Source organism: Neovison vison, chromosome 4 (genome assembly GCF_020171115.1).
Source record: "Neovison vison isolate M4711 chromosome 4, ASM_NN_V1, whole genome shotgun sequence".
Classification (NCBI taxonomy): domain Eukaryota; kingdom Metazoa; phylum Chordata; class Mammalia; order Carnivora; family Mustelidae; genus Neogale; species Neogale vison.
Genome location: NC_058094.1, coordinates 174468003 through 174489702, shown reverse-complemented (window position 1 = coordinate 174489702; position 21700 = coordinate 174468003). Strand labels below are relative to the sequence as shown.

The following is a 21700-nucleotide window of genomic DNA, read 5'->3' as shown; positions in this document are numbered from 1 at the left end:
AAGGGTCATGCACTTGATTTTTGCCTCTGACCTCTTTTCGTCATCCCTTCCTGTGTTAATTGGACAGATTGGACACTGCTGTTGGGGAATCAGACCTTTTGCAAGAACAGCCACGTAAATATCCTTATCATGTGTTTCTTAAGACGGATTGTTTTGTTTTGAATTTCTGATTGATAGCCAAAGCAGCCGGCATTTCAGATCAGCTGGTTCCAGGTTTCCTTTGTAACAACTGATAGGGTATTTTCAAGACCACATGGAATGCAACTGTAATCTGTACCAAATTAGGTGCTTATTTTTAACATTGTTCCTCAGCTATATAATTCCTCAATTTCCATAACTCACTGAAATGGCATACCATATTCAGTTTGTTGCTTCTCTTGCCAGCATGTTAATTTTAACTCATGCCCAAGATAAATGTAACATTTGTTTTTAACATTTTCTATCCTTATCCCTCACCCCATTACCACCATTAAAAATAAAGGTGTAGCTCACATTTTTGTCATATTAGTGACAATAAAAGTAATTCTCCCTATAACTGCAAGGTAAGAACATGCAATGGCTGATTTTTAAAAAAAATTAATCTTCCAGTTTGTTTTGTGAAATTAAGAATCACTTATGGTTTGTCTCCCTCCCAATCCCATCTTGTTTCATGAGGGGGGTTGGGAGAAGGGGGGTGGGGTTATGGACATTGGGGAGGGTATGTGCTTTGGTGAGTGCTGTGAAGTGTGTAAACCTGGTGATTCACAGACCTGTACCCCTGGGGATAAAAATGTATTATATGTTTATAAAAAATAAAAAATAAAAAATTTAAATTAAAAAAATTAACCTTCCAACACCAAAGATTTTGTTTTAAATTAATTTTAATTAAGATTTTTCCTTTTGAGGTCTTTCAGAAAACGATTTACCCATTCACTTAAGAAATACTTATTGAGTGTCTACTATGTTCCATGCAATATTCTTAGTATTCTTGGTGCTGAGGAAACATCACAACAGAACAAAAAAACAGAACAGAACAAAAAAATCCCTGACCTTGTGGAGCTTATGTTCTAATGGAGAGAAGACAGACAGTAAGAAAGAAAACAGTAACTACGTTAGAAGGCTTAAGAGTTATTAAGAAAACTGAAGCAAGGGAGGGGGGATGGGGACAGGCAACATTTTAAATGGGACAGTCAAAAGTAGGTTTCTTTGAAAAAGGTGACATTTGAACAAAGGTGGGACAGTGGTGAGGGATCTAGCCATGCAAGTATTTGGTGGAAAGATCTTTCTAGATGGAGTACGGTCAGTGCAAAGACCCCAAGACAAGAACATGCCTTGCTGTTATAGGAGCAGGAAAGCTGGAACAAAGTGCTTAGTAGAAATGAGGTCAGAGAGGTGGATGTGAGGAGGGACTTGAGATGCTAGCTAGCATAAGGTTTTTAGGTCACAGAAAGGAATCTGGCTAAGAAAACTAGGAGCTAATGATTTTGGCTTGCTCCTAGGTCTCAGATAAACTCTTAAATGTTAAAAGCACGTTCAGGTCACATTACAGGTTTGTTGTACCAACAAACCTCATGTTATGTCTACACTTATTTTACCACCTTTAGAACAGGTGAAAACAGGTGAAAATGTATAGCTCCTGGAATGGGAAATTATGTGCAAAAAGTTAAACATGCAAGGCTAAACGCCTAAATTACAATTTTAATTCACCAGCTGGTTTCTTAAATATTAATAAGTCTCCTTCTCTGTTTTCTTACTTACAGGTTGGAACATTATCTTTTTCCAGCTTCCTTGTCTCTAGTGTCTTAGTTTTCCTTAACATCTTAGTCCAGATAATATTTTCCAATAGTATTTCCTATTCATGGCTTAATCTGTCAATACCAGTAACACATTTTATTGTGTTGCAGAGGTCAGAATTCTGCCCAGCCAATAATATGGAAATTATGTATCAGATGGAGATCAAAACAACAAAAAACTGCTTTGCCTCCATTAGCTGAATTCAGTAAAATGAGTGTTTTTCTATCTAAATGAACAATTTTGTTTCCTTGGTGAGGACACAACAGAATAGTAGTAACACAAGTCTGTAATGCCTTCACTTAATATTTCGAGAATATGACAGTAATGTGTTAAGTAAATTTCATTTTATAAAATAGTAACATTGTTAAGGAAAGAAGCAGAGGTGTGGGGAACGAGATTCTGGAAAGGGGAATGAACCATTGGCATTAGTTTCCCCAAATTGTACCCCTCTGTACCCCCGTAAAAAAGAGAGATGGAAGGGTTCCGCGTTCCAAATCTGAAAATCTTCAAATTTTCTTGTAAACTAGTTTCTAATACACAACAGAATAACACACTTTGACAGCAGGTTCAGGTAAACTACTTTCACTCAAATTCAGGTAGGAGTGGCTGCCTCCAATTCCACACGTTGCAACCCATCTAGTGGTCGATTCAGAATAGGGTCAGTCTCAGGGGCTCCTATGCACCGAGTGCCAGAGTTCAGTTCCATTTTAAGGTGGCCCTACTTATACGGACAGCTGCTGAAATCTGCACACCCTGATACAGACACATAACATATCAAGAAGCCAGGAGAGCTGTAGAGATGGCAGTTAAAAAGCAAAAAGCGGCTTTCCTCCCCCCCACCCCCTTTTTTCCAGGTCTCTTAGAAGCAGCGAAACTAAGCCCTCATTGTCATGCAGGCCAATCACCTAATCTGCGACAGTCCGCACGGCTAGGATCGTGGGTAAAGCTGATATGCCTGTATCAATTCTACAACCTGCCGCGCACCCCAGAAGAGGGTTCGCTGACGACTGGTCAGGACAAAGGAAAGTTTCTGTCAAAGTTCCGGAAGACAGGGGCTGCGTGGGGAGCAGTTTCAGATCATATTTAACCCCATTCGCGGAGGGGGCCGACCCTGCTCTTCGGTCGCCGGTGGGCAAAGGAAATGCGAGAGGGAAGTTTTTCTACAGGACATCGGCCGCCTTGTCCCCGAGAGGCGCGAGGTGCGCAGCGCCATCAGTCGAAGGCTCGGTCTCTGCCGGTGTCGCTCCACCCCAGAGGCGGCCTACCCCGGCGTGCGGTGGAGGAAGAGCGAGCTCCGCTGGCGCGCGCGCCGCCTCCAGTACTGGCCCTGCGCTGGGCCCGCTCTCCACTCCCGGCAGTCCCAGGTGGGTTTGGGAACCCAGCTTTGGAGGCCTCACCACCGTGTCGGAGTGGGCCCCGCGGCTTCCGCCTTCACTTCCCCACGCGCCGGCGCCATGGAGACGGTCACGAGTGGCCGGCGGCTCCTGCGCCCACCAATGGGAGCGCACGTCGCAGAGAGACGCGGACGTCGCTCTTCCAAGATGGCGGCGCGTCCGTCGCGAGCAGCCGGGCCGGGGGGAAGCCAGCGAAGCCGAGTAAAGCCGCCGCCCGGGAGAAGACTGAAGGAGCTGTTCCGGCCGTTGGCGGCGGCTCGGGCAGTTTTCGTTGCTGCTACGGCTGTTGCCATGCGGCGAGGCTAGGGAGGAGCTCGCTTCCCCGGGGTGTAATAATGTTAACAGAGGTAAGCGGCGACGGCGGCCAGTGTTTACCTGTGAAATGGGGAAGGGGCCAGCGCCAGCTCTTCCGAGAACATCATTTCTCCCGCCCGCGGGCCTGACCCTCTGTAGAAGGCCCTGGGGCCGGAGGAGGAGCGGGGATTCTACAAGTGCACCCTGAATAGGAGCTGTGCTGACTCAACAGAGTCCCACCACCTCCAGCTGCTGTGCCTCCTCTTTCGCAGTTGCCACTTGCCTGTCGCCCGTGGCACTGGTCACCCTCCTGCTGTCACTACCTAACTCATCGCTTCCTCCGTGGTGTCTCCTTACACGCTGCTCTGTGGCAGCGTTGGTCTCTGCGTTGCTGCTAGTTCCTGTTCCCCTACGGTTTGCCCGAGATCTCCCTTCTCCGGTCCCTGGCCTCCAGGGCCCTCCACTTCCAAGCTCGGTCAGCATCCTGGGTTTGTCACTTGGCCAGACCGGTTTTTACCCACCCCCTATTTTGCCTACTTAGTGAAGTGGACCTTCTTTCTCAAGCGACACTTGAATAGCTCAGTTATATCACCGTCCTCCCTCCCCCCTCACACCCTGTCCCCTTTTTAAGTCGTAGGAATCGGGAAGTTCAGTTTAGCACCTACACTCTTGATTTGCGTAAGGCTCCCTTGGTACCCTTTGTGGAACAGTTTTGTTTTGTTTTGTTTTAAACTTGGACCTGAAATGGAAGTAGGGCAGCTATGACTAGCCAATCAGTTTCTCTTTTCTAGTGCTTCATGTCCATTGCAAAAAAAGACTTTTTGAAGAAGTAGAGTTTGCCTTTACTAGCAGTACTTTAAGGGGAAGAACTAAATTGGTCTCATTAGATACTTGACCCAAGTTAACACAGTTATGTGTACTGGTATATGCTCGTGTAGGCGTCACTGAAGAGAAATTCTGCAGCTTGTGGATTTGAGGAAATATCTTAGAAGCTACTCGCTTGAAGTCCTTTGAAGGTTCAGATGTCAGCTGTCAGGGACTAGTTTGGGTTATCTTTGTGGGCTGAGTTAAGGATAGGAAACAGTTTTAATGGGCAACAGGAAGTATTCCTACCTGGGCCAAAAGAAAATAAAAACGTTTGTAGATGAGTGGCTTTTGTTGTGTTAAAAAGTGATAAAAAAGGATTTACTTGCCTTTCCAATTTGTTGAACCTCTGAGGAAGTTCACATTTTGGTATTTGCCCTTGATCTGCACACAGAGCTTTGGAATATGATTTATCTGGTAAATACTGGTTGGTATTAATTCATGAAATCCTTATTTCTTGTAGTTTGTAGTTCACTTAATATTTCTAAATCCCACATATTTTTCATTCCTGGAGTTTATTTAATTTTTGGAAATTATGATATGTTTTAAGTTTCTGTTGTCATTAGCAGTATTTGGTTAAAAAAGAAGTCCTAAGTAGCAGAAGTTCTATTTTTACCTTCAGTGTGATATTTTGGTGAGAATAATTAGCTTTACAATAAGTTTCAGTGGAGTCTTTAATGTCTGATATTTTATGACATGATCTTCTGATGAAACTTGGCTTAGGTTAGCATAAGGTTTAAAGGGTTCTAATGCTATCACATGAGCTCAGTGTCTGCTACTAAAATGCTAGTGTCTTGATTTGGCAGGACTGTACCTTTTAAGCCTCTGTATTGTAAAGTGGTTTTGTGTTTCAGTGAAATATTTTAAACAGTACGTCATTGATGGTAGTAAGATGTACTTTAGTGCTTTGTGTGTGTTGATTGGTGCACAGCTTGTAAGTGGCTGAGCCAGGTTTCCCACCTTGGCAGTCAGTCCTTGCCGAGTCCATTCTGTTAACTACTACAGTGGATTGCCTTCCCGAAGGAAGGCCCAGATTAAATGGGACTTGGATTTTATCTTTGGTTTTTAGTAGTTATTTTATAGATGAGAAAACTGAAGCCCAGAGACTTCAAGGGTCTCTGTCCAAATGTCCAAGGTCAACATTTATTAGTGGCAAATGTGAAACTTGAATCCCATCTCCTGGCCTAGTATTTCTGACTGTATAGCTTTCAGTGAGTAATTTTCACCTCTCTTAATAGATTTTATAATACACTACTTTTGCCCAAATACTGTCAGTAGATAAACAGAATTATTACGTGAGAAAGACTTTTTGTTTTACCTTTAGCCTTTAGTTTTTAAGACTCAGAAATAGTCTGTTTGGAAATACATTAGATATAAAATTTTACTTAGTATTGGTTACTAAAAAAGTAGTGTGGGACTCCGTTTGACTGCTTCTCTTTGTTCCAACATAGATCAGGAGATATTAGGGGAAGTGATTTAATTCATGTTAGACTTTAAAATACATAATGACGAACTATGTGCAAAAGAATCTCTTGTTCAATGAGCAGACTTTGTGTTCCAGAAAGTGGTGAGTGGTACTGTCTGCTTGGTTCTTTGATATCTCAGCATTGAGATGGGAGATAGGGTCTTCAATAGACAGATGAGAAGACTGAGAGTTAAAATAGTTAGCTTAAAATTATGTAACAGGTGGTGGAACCAAGAGTCACACCTATGTCCTTTTATTCCAGATTGTGTGCTGTTTTTGTGACTCAGTATGGAATGAATGCATCATTAATTTTCTTTTGTAGCTGATAATCATCAGTAAACTATTTTGAGGTTTACTTTTCTTTTTTTTTTTTTTTAACCAGGATGAGGATGCCAGGTATATAGATACATAATAGTAACATAAACATTCATATGAAACTTCAGTTTTGCATTTTGATAGATCTTTGAAATCTTTCAGAACCTATGCCAGTGGCCAATTAAGGGCCATCTCAAGTTAATGGAAAAAATTACCTAATTGAGCAAATTGATATGTATGTTGAACTTTGAAACCTGTGATGGTAGATTAGCGTGAATTGAAGGTACAGGCCCAGTATGTCCTCTTGAATTTTTTTTTTTTTTAAGATTTTATTTAGTTATTTGACAGAGATCACAAGTAGGCAGAGAGGCAGGCAGAGAGACAGGGGGAAGCATGTTCCCCACTGAGCAGAGAGCCTGATGCAGGGCTAGATCCCAGGACCCTGGGATCATGACCTGAGCCGAAGGCAGAGGCTTAACCCACTGAGCCAGCCAGGTGCCCCTTGCCTTTTTTTTTTTTTTTTTTTTTGGTTTGTTTCCCTAAAGGGAGGTTAACATAGTTTTCGATTTAAACTTTTTGGCTTCAATTTGTATTATATTCATTATCAGTACAAATGACATATTTAGAAGACTTGCTAGCGATATCTGTGTGTCTTTTGCATTTTCCAAATAAGTATGACTGGTTTGTCTGTTTTAAATGCTAGTTAATCTTTTTCCCCTTCTACTGTCTTTGCCCCTGTTAGGACTTCTGCTATTTTTTTTTTTTTTTAAAGATTTAATTTATTTATTTGACAGAGATCACAAGTAGGCAGAGAGGCAGGTGGGATGGTTGTGGGGGGGAGCAGGCTCCCTGCAGAGCAGAGATCCCAATGCGGGGCTCGATGCGGGGCTCGATGCGGGGCTCGATCCCAGGACCCTGAGATCATGACCTGAGTGGAAGGCAGAGGCTTAACCCACTGAGCCACCCAGGTGCCCCAGGACTTCTTACTCTTAATGTTACACCTATTTGTCATAGTGTACTTGAAAATTATTTGTTTAATACCTATTTGCCCTCTACTCCTCTCTTTTAAAAAAGAAGCATAAATTTACATATATCAGAATTAGGGTATGGGATGTTTACTTGAGGATTTGTTTCAGTTAATCTGAATTTTCGTAGGATTAGAATGTAATGAAATACATTAGGATATAAAGAGGTATTTAACAAAGAATTGTCATTAACTACATTTTTAAACTTTTTTTTCAAAAGCTTTTAGGGTTATGGGCCTGAGCATTTATTATTACAGAATACTAAAGATATAGAAGATACAGGATAATATGTTGAATTTAAACCTGAGCTGTGGGTATACTCTGGAGGTTTTTTGCTAACAACCAATTACTAGCCTGTTGACATTGGTCTTCTGCTTTTAAAAATACGGAGTAAAACACTGTAGCTGTTTAATCTTAGTAGTTTGGGTTGTGAGCAGATGTGAGGTGTTAGATAAAAATGGTTTATATTTGTATTAAGTCACTACCACCCAGATTTATTGGTTTTTATATACTAACGCTAATTGTAGCTTTCGTGATTAACAAATAAGATATAGGTGGGAAAAGTTGCACTCTGTAGCGCTTTTAGAAGTCCCAGATTAATAGTTGTTGAAGGAATAAAATTTTGTGTTTCAAATACTTTCTGAAGATATTTGCACAAAGGAAGTCAGTAGGTTTTTTCTTTCCGGATTTTATAGTTTTTGATAGGTGATTTGCTCTTAAAGGTGATTGAGTTTGCATTATAGTACAGAGTTGTTTAATCATGTGATGGTAATTTTATTTGTCAGTTTAACTGGTCATGGGGTGCCCAGATTAAACAGTTACTTCTAGGTGTGTCTGTTAGAGTGTCTCTGGATCAGGCTGAGATTAACATTTGAATCAGTGCACTCTCTAAAGTAGATTGCTCTTCCTGTTATGGGTAGGCACTCTCTAATCCCTTGAGGGCCCGGAATAGAACTATAGGTGGAGGAAGGAGGAATTCGCCCTCCCTTCCCCTGCTAGAGCTGGAACTTCCCATCTCATTTCCTTGAATTGGGATTTAGATCTTTCGTTCCTGGTTCTTAGGCCTTTGGACTGAATTACCACTAATTTTACTGGGTCTTTAGCTTTTGGATGGCAGATTGTAGGACTTCTCAGCCCCCATAATCGTGTGAACCAGTACTTCATAATAAATCTTTAAAAAATCCTTACTTCCTATTGGTTCTATTTTTCTCCGAAAACTCTAATATAGAGACTCTGGTGTTTGGACGGGTTGTTTCAAAGTTTGTTGACCACTTTTCCCATAGACATTGATAAAAAATTGTTTTCTTAACTAGTCTACTGTATGTTTATAATTAAAAGTGCTATACTGGGCGCCTGAGTGGCTCAGTTGGGTTAGCGGCTGCCTTCAGCTCAGCTCAGGATCCCAGGGTCCTCAGATGGAGTTCCACCTTGGGCTCCTTGCTCAGCGGGGAGCCTGTTTACTTCTGCTCTCCCCCTGCTTGTGTGTGTGCTCACTTGCTCTCTCTCTCTATGACAAATAAGTAAAATCTTAAAAAAAAAAAAAAAAAAAAGATTAAAGGAATTGGTTGTATGTCATAAGGCCACTGGAAAATGTATTTGCTTTTGATCTTTTCATGTGGTAATTGCCAACATATATATAGCTTTTTGCAGATGACATGGGATGTTTTATGTATTAATCTAGTCTTGTTAGATGTGCTCATGCTTACCTACATTTAGTCTCATTTCTAGTGTTACTGTGGAAATCTCCTAAAGGGAAAAGAAAAAGGGTATGAGGGGAAGAGATAACCAGGCTGTGTTAGCTGAGTAATAATGGAAAAGGAGGGAACATGAGCTTTTGGAAGAGGAAGAAAATAGGTTCTATCATGGGGAAGTTTTCAGCGCTGGTCACTAAGTAGCTAGCCATTTGGTGGTGAAGCTAAGTGACTTTATGGCATTCCTGAGAGAGGTTCTTAGGGTATGGCTTTTTAAACATGTTTTGAAATTTTGTGGTTTTACAGACCATTAAGTGTCCTCTCTATCGATGTTAATCTAAAATTGACTTTCTGTTTCTCAGGTTTAATTTTGATACTACAGCACTTTAAATATTTGGAAGGAGAGAGAGAACTTTGAATTAAAGCAAGTGGACAGCTTTAAAATAGTAAACTATTTGACCATTAAAAAAGGGTTTAAAATTGAGTGAAAAAACAGGCTGGACTCATGGTGGTAATGCATGCTCAATGTCTGTCAACAAATTACATGTACCACAGTAGTGTGGCAACAGACAATAACCTGTTGTTAAGTGGTATGAGGATGAGTCCCAACTTCACTTATTTATGATGTGACATTAGGGAAGTTGTTTGAAATTTTTGAGTCTTAGTTCCCTTCTTTGTAAAATTGGATAGTAGTAGCACTTCCTAGCTGCTCTCATATTGTTGTGAAGATCAGATAAAATGATGATAAAATGAGAGTACAACTCTGTAAATTTTCAATCATTATACAAATATTTGTGGTTAATACATCAGGTTGTCGTCCTCCCCTCCCCCCCATGCCTTGCATTGATATGAATCCAAGTCCTAGGCTCCATCTAGCTTTATGGCTCATTTGCTTCTTAGTGGGTGCATGGATGGATGGATTCCCAGAGAAAGAGGGTGCCCCCTGGCTACTGGTGTTGATATAGGGGAGGCCGAGAATAGGTTAAAAAAAGTGAAAAGAAGAAAAAAAAAGTTTACTGAGAGCATGTCTTGCAAACTAGTAATGAGATTAGTTTCCTATGTAGTTGGTAAACTGATTCCAAAAGAATTTTTGAAAGAGAAAATATTTTGAAAAAGTTCACTTATTTGAGGGTTAGCAGTTATTTCTACATGTCCTTAAATATTTGTTGGAAAGTAAATCTTTTAATCAACCCTGATAATTCTTGAAAGGAAAAGGTGTTGTTTAGGATAATTTTTATAAAGCTTTGGTTATAACTTGTATCAGAGGTTAATTTATGCAGTTTAATTTGTTCACTCAACATAAATACATCTAGTGTGTGGTAGGTACCTGAGAAGTTCTGGTGCTCAAGGGGTGAGTCAGATCTGAAACCTGCCCTCTAAAAATTCACTATCGTGAATTTGTATATTGTGCCAGTTTGGCATTCATTCACCTGAAGCCTTGAGGTCTTTTGTCAAAATAAAACAGATAACATAATTAAAGGATGAAAAATTAAGCAGAAGAAAAGGTTGGAGTATGTAATTAAAAGGTAATTACTTTCATTAGCTTTATAACTTCAGGTTAAAACTACCAGTTTGGATGAGATGGTACTGTTAAAATGAGTTTCTCTTTGTTATTGAAGAGTCAGCCCATCTCTTCTGTCTGTATTTGCTCCAAGCTAATTCATAATAAATTTTTTAAAAAATGAGAAAAGAGGTAAAAGAAATTTGTGAATTTGTCATGTTCTTTTTTTGTTTTGTTTGTTTGTTTGATTTTGGAAAAGACTTTAAATCTCCTTAAGGGGTCTACCATAGTCAACTGAAGGATCCAGCTGAATTCTATTACCCTGATAAAAGTAATGCTTAGCTCCACTCTCATCTATTATATGTTCATTTATATGTTTATTTTGTGTTTCTTCCCAGCTGAATGTGAACTTCTGAAGATGGGGCTGACAGTTGTATTCCCAGTACCTGGAATAGAGCTTAACATCTAATGTCCTCACTAAAATCTGTTGAGGGGATGAATGTTAAATATTCTTTGCAGTAAGATTAACAAGTGAAAAATCATTAAGACAAAAATTGTCTACCATAAATTTATGCCAGCACATTAATTACCTTTCAAAGATTGGTTATTATCAGTGTCCACTAGATATTTTTTCATAGGACACCATGGTTGAATATTGTGTTTGGGATCACAAAACACAAGTTTGACCAAAAAAAGTTGAACACCAGTCTTTTTGTTAGAATGTATTTTGTCTTAATTTTTCTTACAGGTAAAAATTTGGTTAGATTGATGTCATTTTCATATGACCAATTACAAATGCAAGAACAACTTAGATTTTATTTTGTATCTCTTAATACTTGATTTTTATTATGATTTTATTTGTACTACTTAAAATTTGTATTCCTGTACTAGGTAAAGCTTTGTTTCTAGCAGTACAATAATGCTGATTTTTGTGGTGTTTTGTTGAGTGTTTCGCAGTTTGTATAACCTTTAATGCTACTTTTTTTTTTTTAAAGATTTTATTTATTTATTTGACAGACAGAGATTAAAAGTAGGCAGAGAGGCAGGCAGAGAGAGCGGGGGAGCAGGCTCCCTGCCCAGCAGAGAACCTGATGTGAGCTTGATCCCAGGACCCTGAGATTATGACCCAAGCTGAAGGCAGAGGCTCAACCCACTGTACCCTCCATGTGCCCCCCTTTAATGCTATCTTGAAACTTTGTGAGTATGACTAAAAATTTGGTTATGGATTTCAGAAAGTTGGAAATTTGGGATACATTTTCAAGGAGGGCAGCTGCTGCCTTACTCTCTTGACTAAAAGCCTCTTGGTGTCATTGTTAGAGACAGAACATTGTTAGATCATTTCAGCCATCTACAATTCCATTATAAATTCAGAAATGATAACGTACCACAAAGTTCAATGAAACAGTTCTATGTTCTGCTGTGAAAATTAAACTGGTTTATGATCTTTAAGTTAGTACCAGGCACTTCATGTACATTAACTGGAATAATTTACTGTTCTTGGTTTATTGCGTTGTTTTTTCCCAATTTCCCGAGGAATCTTTTTATTCTTATGCATGTGTGAAACCCACAGGTTGTATCCTGGTTTTTTCACCATAGATCTGCATGATTGGAGAGTCCTTGGATATTACTGTGCTTAAACCTGAATTGGTTTTGCTCCTGGAACCCTGGAGCTATTTTTATTTTTAGCCTGGCTATGGTTTGGCACTGTAGAGAGAGTGTGATTCTTTGCATTATGACTTTTAAGGCTAGAGCTGTGTGACAGCATAGATGTGTGGAGAAAGGCTTTTGGATGCACCATCATTTGAGGCTTGGAAATTATAAAACTGATTGAAGTTGTGCAGTGTTAATAGAAGAATTAAACATCTTATTTTAGTTACTACATAAATTTTGGGAAGTAATTGGTCTGATTTTAAGATATGTGTTATCCAGTGTTTAAGTCATAATATTGTACTTTACATTTGTTCTTGTTGTCTCTTCTCGAGTTTATTTGAGATGGCATATTTTTCTCAGGGTACTTAATCAGACTGCAGTTATTAATATAATCAGCTATTTTTATACCCGATGTTAATCACTAGTATCTGACACATTTTCTTAAGTAGCACCTAAATGCTCAACACCTAACCCTGTGGAATAGTCTAATCCTGGTAAAGTTTGGCAGAATAAGAGAAAATGGGGTAGGGGGAGGGGTTGGAGGCAGCTTGAAGGGTTTAACAACAAAGAGAAAAAACATCTGAAATAACCTATTTTAAAGGAGTGGGTGTATTTATTACATAAAAATTTTAGAAAAATCATTTAGGCTTGAGAGTATTTTATAATTTATTAAAATTGTGTTTTATGAACTAAAGTTCAACAAATTAATGTCTGATAACTCAGAATAGTCAAGTAAAGGCACTAATGCAAAATTTAGTGTGATTGTCTTTGTTCTGGGGCGCAAAGTGCTAATTATCTCTCTTTTCTACCTATGCATAAATCTTTGTATACACGCATATTCGTATTTTCTAATCACAATTGAACATTTCCAATTTCTGAGGAATGTATGCTGATGATTAAGAGCAGTGGGTGGTGTCAGATTATTTGGATTTGAATCAAAGTTTTGTCACTTTAGAGCATTTTGATTTTGGAAAGTTATTAACCTTTTTGAACCTTAGTTTTCTCATCTGCGTGACTGTAAATTAATGGTATTTACGCCATAGTGTTGTTATAAGTATTAAGTGAGACAACATATTAAATCCTTTGAATAATGTTTTCCACAGTAATACTCAGTAAATACTAGGTTTTATTCTTATTTTTTCAGATGTAAATAGCGAGTAGTTTATTTTCATAGCTTAGAATTTAGTGTTTGAAGTTGTTTTCTGTGTTCTTTGTTTCATGGTAGAGATTTTAAAATGTCAAATTGGGGACGCCTGGGTGGCTCAGTCTGTTAAGCATTTGCTTTTAGCCCAGGTCATGATCCCAGGGTTCTGGGATTGAATCCCCATCTTGGGCTTTTGGGAGTCTGCTTCTCCCTCTGCCAGCTTTGCCTGCTGCTCCCTCTTTCGCTTGTGCTCCCTCTCTCTCTGATAGGTAAATAAATAAAATCTTAAAAAAAAAAACAAAGAAATTCTCTTTGACCCAGATGACCAGATTTTTCCCTGTCTCAGTTTTTACTAACTCTGTAATTTATGTGTTACATTGAGAGCTAGATTTAGGAAATTTCAGGAGGAAATTGAGAGGTGATACCTGTGTGATAGAATTGGTCATAACTAGAACTTTTGACTAATTTATTCTATATTAAAGCTTTTACTGTAGGTGAGTGAAATGAAAAAGTTGTAGTACAGTTTCATATTGTGCTTTAAAAAATGCCAGTGTTAACGTAGTTTTCTGTTATGGAAAGTATTATGATTCTTGTCAGTTTGATAAAGTTTTATGTAAAGTAGCTTTGAATTTATAGAAGTTCTTCTGTTAGTTTGTTCCTTTAATAGGGAATAGGCAAGGGATGTAAAAATCCTTTGTTTAAAAAATAGACATAGTGGCATGATTAGTAGTAGTAGTATCGTGCAGTGAGTTAAGAAAAGGACTGAGGGCTGTGTTACTACAAATAAAATTTGTACTTATAAGTTTAAATGTGGATATTAAGCATATAAATTACTTCAGTCCCTCCACACGACAGCTGCCTTTCTGCGTTCATGCAATAATAAAACTGTTATACACGAGGATGGGGTGTTCCTATTATAAAAACATTTTACTTAGCTGGAGATTATGCCATCGAAGTCCTTTGTGGGTGAATCTGTATCTGTCTTTATTTTCCTTTCTATACTTACTTTTTCCTTTTGTTGGTGAGACTTTGTAGATGTGTTGATTATTTTCCCTTACCTCTTTTATTATTCTCCTCTCTCTAAGCTTGCAGCTTGCTCTCTCAGGGCTTTTCCCCCAACCTTACCCTTTCCTCCCTCTTGCAAAGAAATTAAATAGGCGATGATAGAGTATTTAACTTCCATTTTTACACACCACGAACAGGTATAAAAATATTTTTCAGTTGTTAATTTAAGAGGTGAACAAATAAAACAGCATGTATATATATAAAGCAATACAGTGCAGTATAATTTTTTTTATATTGGTATTCCTCTCGTCTGAATTTATCTTATTAAAGACTCATGCCAAGTTGGGCTTTTTTTTTTTTTTTTATTGTGAGTTAAAAGGATCTTGTAGCACTTTCAGGGTCATTGTTTTGATAATGAGTTATTACTGTACAGCCGTCAGTACTGTGAAGGAAATTTATGTGTATCTGTGCCAACTCTAGAACATACCCTAAAAGTTACCTGAATACTATTACTTAAAAAATATACATCAGAGTTTTAGAGTACCATGAGATTTAAGATGTTAGTGTCAGTTTAGTTACTTCAGGTTTTTCTGACAAATTGAATTTTTGAATCTCAGTAAATCACTTTTACTTGATTTTTCAGATATTGTGTGTATAATCTTGCCCATCCCCTCCCGACTTTCCTTTTTAAAAAGTCTGTTTGAGAGTCAGTGTAAAATAATGGTTCAAAACATGCTTGAATTTTAAATAAACCAAGCTCAGTTCATGGCCCAGTTCTATGATTTAGCTATTTCCTCATCTGTAGAATAGCATTAGTAATAGAACATGTCAGAGTTGTTGTGAGAATTAAATATATATAAAGTGGTTAGCAAAGGTCCTAGCCAATACTAAGCACTTAGTAAATGGTGGTTTCTACTGTTGTTTAAGAGGATGCTCCTTTTTATAAGGAAAAAAAAAAGATAGAAGGTTTGTGATAATTCATTGCTAGGCTTTGCATTGAAGATCTAGGTCTCTCTACTGTAATAGGCTTGTGTTGTTTTGATTTACCCTTGGATGATGTATGATGGGGAAAAGCAAAAGTTGAGTTTGAATATTGAAACTTTTTTCTTGTTTTAGTCATGTATGAATGAGGGAAAAGAGGAGCCATTTATGAATATGGCCTGTTTTGTCTTGCTGTTGGACCTGTGAACTGCTGTGGTAAAAGTTTTGTGAACTTTAGTAGAGGAACACTTTTGTAAATTGAATTCTTCAGGCATATTAAGTAAATTCATTCTTTATAAATCACTTTTGTTAAGGGCACTTAATATGCCTTTATACTGCTATGTAACTAAGCTTATTTTTTCAGAATGAGGTAATGATAGAGAATGGTCTTGAATTTTTTTTTTAAAATATTTTATTTATTTATTTATTTATTTAGAGAGCATGCGTGTGCTCATGCCCGAGCCAGGGCAGGGGTAGAGGGAGAGAATCTCCTGTAAGTTCCAGGCTGAGCAGGGTAGGGCTCGATCTCAAGACCCTGAGATTATGACCTGAGCCAAAATCAGGAGTTCCATGCTCCACCCACTGAGCCACCCAGGTGCCCCAGGGAATGGGCTTGATGTTTGAGGATCTTTATGTAGTATAATGTGGCCCAAAAAGAGTAGGTGAACAGTGCCTAATTGTTTGGTTAGAAGTGCCAAGTGCAGGGGCGCCTGGGTGGCTCAGCGGTTTAAAGCCTCTGCCTTCGGCTGGGGTCATGATCCCAGAGTCCTGGGATCTTGGATCGAACCCTGTGTGGGGCTCTCTGTTCTCTGCCTGCCTCTCTGCCTACTTGTGATCTCTGTCAAACAAATAAATAAAATCTTTTAAAAAAGTGGGGGGGCACCTGGGTGGCCCAGTGGGTTAAGCCTCTGCCTTTGGCTCAGATCATGATCCCAGGGGCCTTGGATCGAGTCTCGAATCGGGCTCTCTGCTCAGCAGGGAGCCTGCTTCTCCTCATCTCTCTCTGTCTGTCTCTCTGCTTACTTGTGATCTTTTTCTCTGTCAAATAAATAAATAAAATCTTAAAAAAAAAAAAAAGAAATGGCAAGTGCAGTACTAATATTAGAACAATACATTTTATTTTAGTGTTACAGTTACAGGATCTAAAGAGAACAAGGTATTTATGGAATAGGAAGAAAATTACTGAGAAACCTGGACATTCAAGATTTTAATTTTTTTTTTTTTAATGTTTTCTTTCTGGTCTTGAAGAATATAGTGGAATAATGCCCTCTTTCCCATTAAAACATTTTCATTGTTGTTGCAAGAAATGTAATGAATAAAAAACACTCTCCATTATTCAGAAAGAACCTTTTTAAAATAAACTATTTTCAGAAATGTATAAACTATATAATTTTAATCAGTTTTTTAAGGTGTAATTTTTCAAACATACTGGAACCTTGAAGAATATTGCCTTTAACACCATTATACCAAGTACCTGTATTAACATTTTGTCATATTTCTTCATTTCTGACTTTGTGTTATTTTTGTTGCATTGTAGCTGAATCACTTTAAACTGCAGATATTAGGTCATTTCTCAGAATACTCTCACAATCTCCCAAGAGTATGGATTATTTTTTTTAGCTTTCAAGTTTTTATTTTAATTCCAATATAGTTAGCACACAGTGTTATATCAATTTCAGATGTACAATATGGTGATTCAACAGTTCCATACATTACTTGGTACTCATCACTGTAAGTGTACTCCTTAAGTCCTATCACGTATTTAACCCATCTTTCTACCCACCTCCCTTTTGTAACCATCAGTTCTCTATAATTGAGAGTCTCTGTTTCTTGATGTCAACTCCTGTTTCCCCTTTGTTTTTTTCTTAAATAACACATATGAGTGAAATTACACAGTATTTGTCTTTCTCTGACTTACTTCGCTTAGCATAATACTCTCTAGTGCCATCCATGTCATTGCAAATGGCAAGATTTCATGTCTGGATAATATTCCATATATTATATATGCACACACACCACATCTTTATCCATTAATCAGTCAGTGGACACTTGGGGTGCTTTCATATCGTGGCTATTGTGAATAATGCTATTGTAAATATTGTAAATAATGTAAATAAATGTATGGATGCATGTATCCCTTTAAATTAGTTTTCTTGTATTCTTTGGGTAAATACCCAAGTAGTGTGATTGCTGGGCTATAGGATAGTTCTGTTTTTAACTTTTTGAGGAACCTTCATACTGTTTTTCAGAGTGGCTACACCACTTTGCATTCCCACCTGCAGTGTACAAGGATTCCTTTTTCTACACATCCTCTCCAACACATGTTTCTTATGTTGTTGATTTTAGCTATTCTGACAGGTGTGAGGTGATAGCTCATTGTAGTTTTGATTTGCATTTTCCTGATGGTAAGTGATGATGAACATCCTTTCCTGTGTCTGTTGGCTCTCTGGATGTCTTCTTTGGTGAAATATCTGTACGTGTTTTCTGCCCACTTTTAGATTTGATTTTTTGTTTTTTGGGTGTTGAGTTATGTAAATCTTTTTTTTTTTTTTAAGATTTTATTTATTTATTTGAGAGAGTGAGTGAGAGAAAGCATGAGTGGGACAAGAATCAGAGGGAGAGGGAGAAGCAGACTCCCCACGAGCTGGGAGCCTGCCTTGGCTCCATTGAGGAACTCCTGGATCATGACCTGAGCAGAATCTATCAATCAACTAAGCCACCCAGGCTCCAAGCATCAAGTTGTGTAAATTCTTTGTGATTCTTTGTGTATTTTGCGTACTAACCTTTTTTTTTTTTTTTTTTTTTAAGATTTTATTTATTTGACAGAGAAATCACAAGTAGGCAGAGAGGCAGGCAGAGAGAGAGAGGGGAGAAAGCAGGTTCCCTGCGGAGCAGAGAGCCCGACGCGGGGCTCGATCCCAGAACCCTGGGATCATGACCTGAGCCGAAGGCAGAGGCTTTAACCCACTGAGCCACCCAAGCGCCCCCGTACTAACCTTTTATCAGCAATGTCATTTGCGGATATCTTCTCCCATCCCATAGGTTGCATTTTAATTTTGTGGATTGTTTCCTTCTCTGTGCTGAAGCTCTTTATTTTGATGTAGTCCCAGTAGTTTATTTTTTCTTTTGTTTCCCATGCCTCAGGAGACATAATTAGAAAAAAATTGCCATGAACAATGTCAAAGATATTATTTCTTTTTTTCTCTTATATGATTTTGACGGTTTCCTTTCTCACATTTAGGTCTTTCATCCATTTTGAATTTTTTTTTGTGCATGATGTAAGAGTGGTCCAGTTTCTTTCTTTTACCTGTTACTTTGCAGTTTTCCCAGCACAGTTTGTTGAAGAGACCATCTTTTTCCCATTGGATATTCTTTCTTGCTTTGTTGAAGATTAATTGACCCTATAGTTGTGGGCTTATATCTGGGTTTTCTGTTCGGTTCTGTTGATCTATATGTCTGTTTCTGTTTTGATTACTGCAGCTTTGTAATATAACTTGCAGTCCAGAATTGTGATGTCTGCAGCTTTGCTTTTGTTTTTGAAGATTGCTTTGGCTATTTAGGTTCCATACAAATTTTAGAATTGTTTATTCTAGTTCTGTTAAAAATGTTGTATTTTGATAAGCATTTCATTAAATGAGAATTTAAAAAAGTATAACCGCAGCATTATTCTCACACCTAATAAAATTACAAGTAATTTCCTATTACCGTTGAATATTCATTATATTAAAATTTCCCCAGTTTGAACCAGAATCTGTTCTACCAGTATCATTGTTAATATCTTTAATCCAGAATCTCTTCATCTTCTTTTCCTTCTCCTCTTTTTCCTCTTTCTCATCCTTTTTTCCCTCATTGTTGTATAAGTGGTTGTCTTGTGCATTAGGATGCTGTGTAGGGTACACACAACATCCTTGGCTTCTGTGATAGTAGTACCTGCTCCCCTTACCCCCACCCCAAACATACCTTTTGATAACCAAAAATGGCTCCATATGTTGTTAAAGTTTTCCTGGGGAGAAGAGTTGTCCCTGGCTGAGAGCCACTATATTAAAGGTAGTACCCTTTCTTCACTGTAATTTTTTAGATACTTGTTCCTTAGAATTTTTTTTTTGTTCTGAATTGATTATGTTCCATTTTTCTGTGTGTTTGGCCTGCTTTGCTTATTTATTTCCTCTTTTTTGTTGTTTAGCTAGCAAGTGGTAGTTTTAAAAATAGTTTTACTGAGATATTATTATTCACATACTACACAGTTCACCCAAAGGATCTAATTCAGTGACTTCTAATACAGAGAATTATGCCTGCATTGCTGCAATAAGTTGTAGAACTCATTACTCCCAAATAGAAAAACCCTCACCCTTTGGCCATCATTCTCAAATCTTCTCTCCTTTTATCACAGATACCTTGCTACGGGTTTGCCTATTCTGGACATTTTATATGAATGAAATCAGAATTTGTAGCCTTTGTGACTGGCTTCTTTCATTTAGCATGTTTTCATGTTCGTACATGTCGTAGCATATGTCAGTACTTCAAATTTTTTGTATTGCCTAATAATATTGTATAGGCACACCACATTTTATGTATCCTTTTGTTTGTTGGTAGACATGGGGTTATTTCCATTTTTGTACTATTCTGAATACTGCTGATATGAACACTTGTGTACAAGTTTTGGTGTAGACATAATATTTAATTTCTCTTGGGATGTATAGTAGGAGTGGAATTGCTGGATCATATGGTAACTGTGTTTAACCTTTTGAGGAACTGTGGACTGTTTTCTAAAGCGCCTACACCATTTGACATTCTCATCAGCAGTATAGGAAGTTTCTAGTTTCCACATCCTTGATATTGTTATATCTCTTTTTGATTATAGCTGTCTGGTGGGTGAGAAGTGTTATCTCATAGTGGTTTTGATTTGTATTTCCCTTAATGCTTAATGATATTGAACATCTTTTCATGTGCTTTTCATGACCATTTATCTGCATTGGAGAAAATGTGTATTTGAATCTCATGCTCATTTAAAAATTGGGTTGTCTACTTCTTACTCAGTTCTAATGGTTCTTTGTGTATTATATGTAGAGGTTCATTATCACATATTTTAATTTACAAGTATTTTCTCCCATTCTGTGCTTTGGCTTTTTTCATTTTCTTGAAGGTATCATTTGAGTGCAAAATTTTCTGATTTTGATGTAGACCAGTTTATCTACTTTTCTTTGGTTGATTGTGCTTTTGGTGTCACAAGGTATTTAAATTTTGCTGTGCATTTTGTTGTTGTTATCTTTAGGAGATAGTATTACTCATATTGCATAAGTAAGACCAAATAGATAATAGAGCTGAAATTAAGTCATTGCAGTTTTCTCCAACTTGAATTAAAATTTTTTTTTGTGAAATCAGTATCACATGTAGATGGTGTATATGTATTTATAGAAGACTTTACTGAGATATGAGGGTGACGAAGAGTGGGGTTTATGTTGTGCAGTGTTGGAGAATTAACAACCACTGTGCTCTTTAGTGGGGAAGCTAACTACAGTGACTTGAAATTCTGCAGTGTTCCTGTCTTCAGTTTCTCTGCTGTGAGTGTTCTTCATGGTTCGTCACACCCCTGGAGGAGGAGGAATCCTCCTGAAGCAAGAGACACCCTGTATTTCCAGCCTTGCCCTCCTTGCCCCTGTAATCTGCTTTCTTCCCCTCACTAAATTCCTGCCTGTATTATCTTGTGATAATTACGGTGCTTATCCATTTTTTTTTTTTTCTCCTAGCACATTTTGAGTCTCTAGGTCTTAACTTTGGAGATCCTTTATAAGACTTGGCTAGTTGTCTCAGCATCACTTTAAGTCCAGGATTCTTAACTTTGTGTTACTCTTGAGGATCATCTTGGTTAATGGTCCTGCTGCCTCTTTACAGTTACTTGCAGCAATGTCTGTCTTCATCACCTCCACCTTCCTAATGTCATACTTCCTACTAAGTGTTTTAAAATTCTTAATAAATACTTAATTAGGCCTTGGCAATATACCAGTACTATTTTTTTTTAAAGATTTTCCACATCAAATCTGTTTTAAAGGGCATGTTTGTGTTAAGCTAGGTCCTCATTATTACCATAATTTGACCAACTATTATGCTTTGCATCTTAAGGATGTTTCGTATTTTTTGCTTAGAGGAGTACAAATGTTATGACAGCCTTTATGATCAGAGCTTACTAGAAATAAATGTTAGTAATAGTGTATTTTAATATTTTTAGTGAATTGTTAATTGAATGCTAATAAAATCAGTTAAGAATATGGTGTATATTTTGTAGGAAAAGTGGTAAGTGCAATCTAAGAATATTGAAGTATTATTTGCACTATAACATGGTTTTTGAAAAGCAAACCAGTGCAGAAGCATGTTTAGTAAGTGAAAGTCTTGTTTGCCTTTTCTATTAAAAAAAAAAAAGTATTTACTTCTATACCTTTCTCTATATTTAAACACATGAGAAAATTTTCAATAAATTTGTAAAAACAAGTGTCAAGGTAGTGATGTGAATTACCTTTTACTGCTTTGGTAAGTTTCTAAATTGTTTATCTAATTTTTTCAGTGATTTTTCTTTGTTAGTGTACTTTATACTGTTTTCTTT

At 37.7% G+C, this 21700-nt stretch overlaps 1 protein-coding gene across 4 annotated transcripts in view; it reads left to right on the top strand.

Moving 5' to 3' along the window:
- The first annotated feature begins 3281 nt into the window (after positions 1–3281).
- The window catches only part of SNX13 (sorting nexin 13), a 133631-nt gene continuing 115212 nt past the window's right edge, over positions 3282–21700 (top strand). For 3 of the 4 annotated variants that reach the window (XR_006384280.1, XM_044246148.1, XM_044246149.1), the window contains exon 1: positions 3432–3514. Coding sequence is in view for 3 of the 4 variants with exons in the window: in XM_044246148.1 (XP_044102083.1) it covers positions 3503–3514 (12 nt within the window). In the remaining variant the exon portion in view is untranslated. Of the gene's footprint in view, positions 3515–21700 lie in introns of all 4 variants that reach the window. The other variant, XM_044246150.1, reaches the window with a different exon arrangement.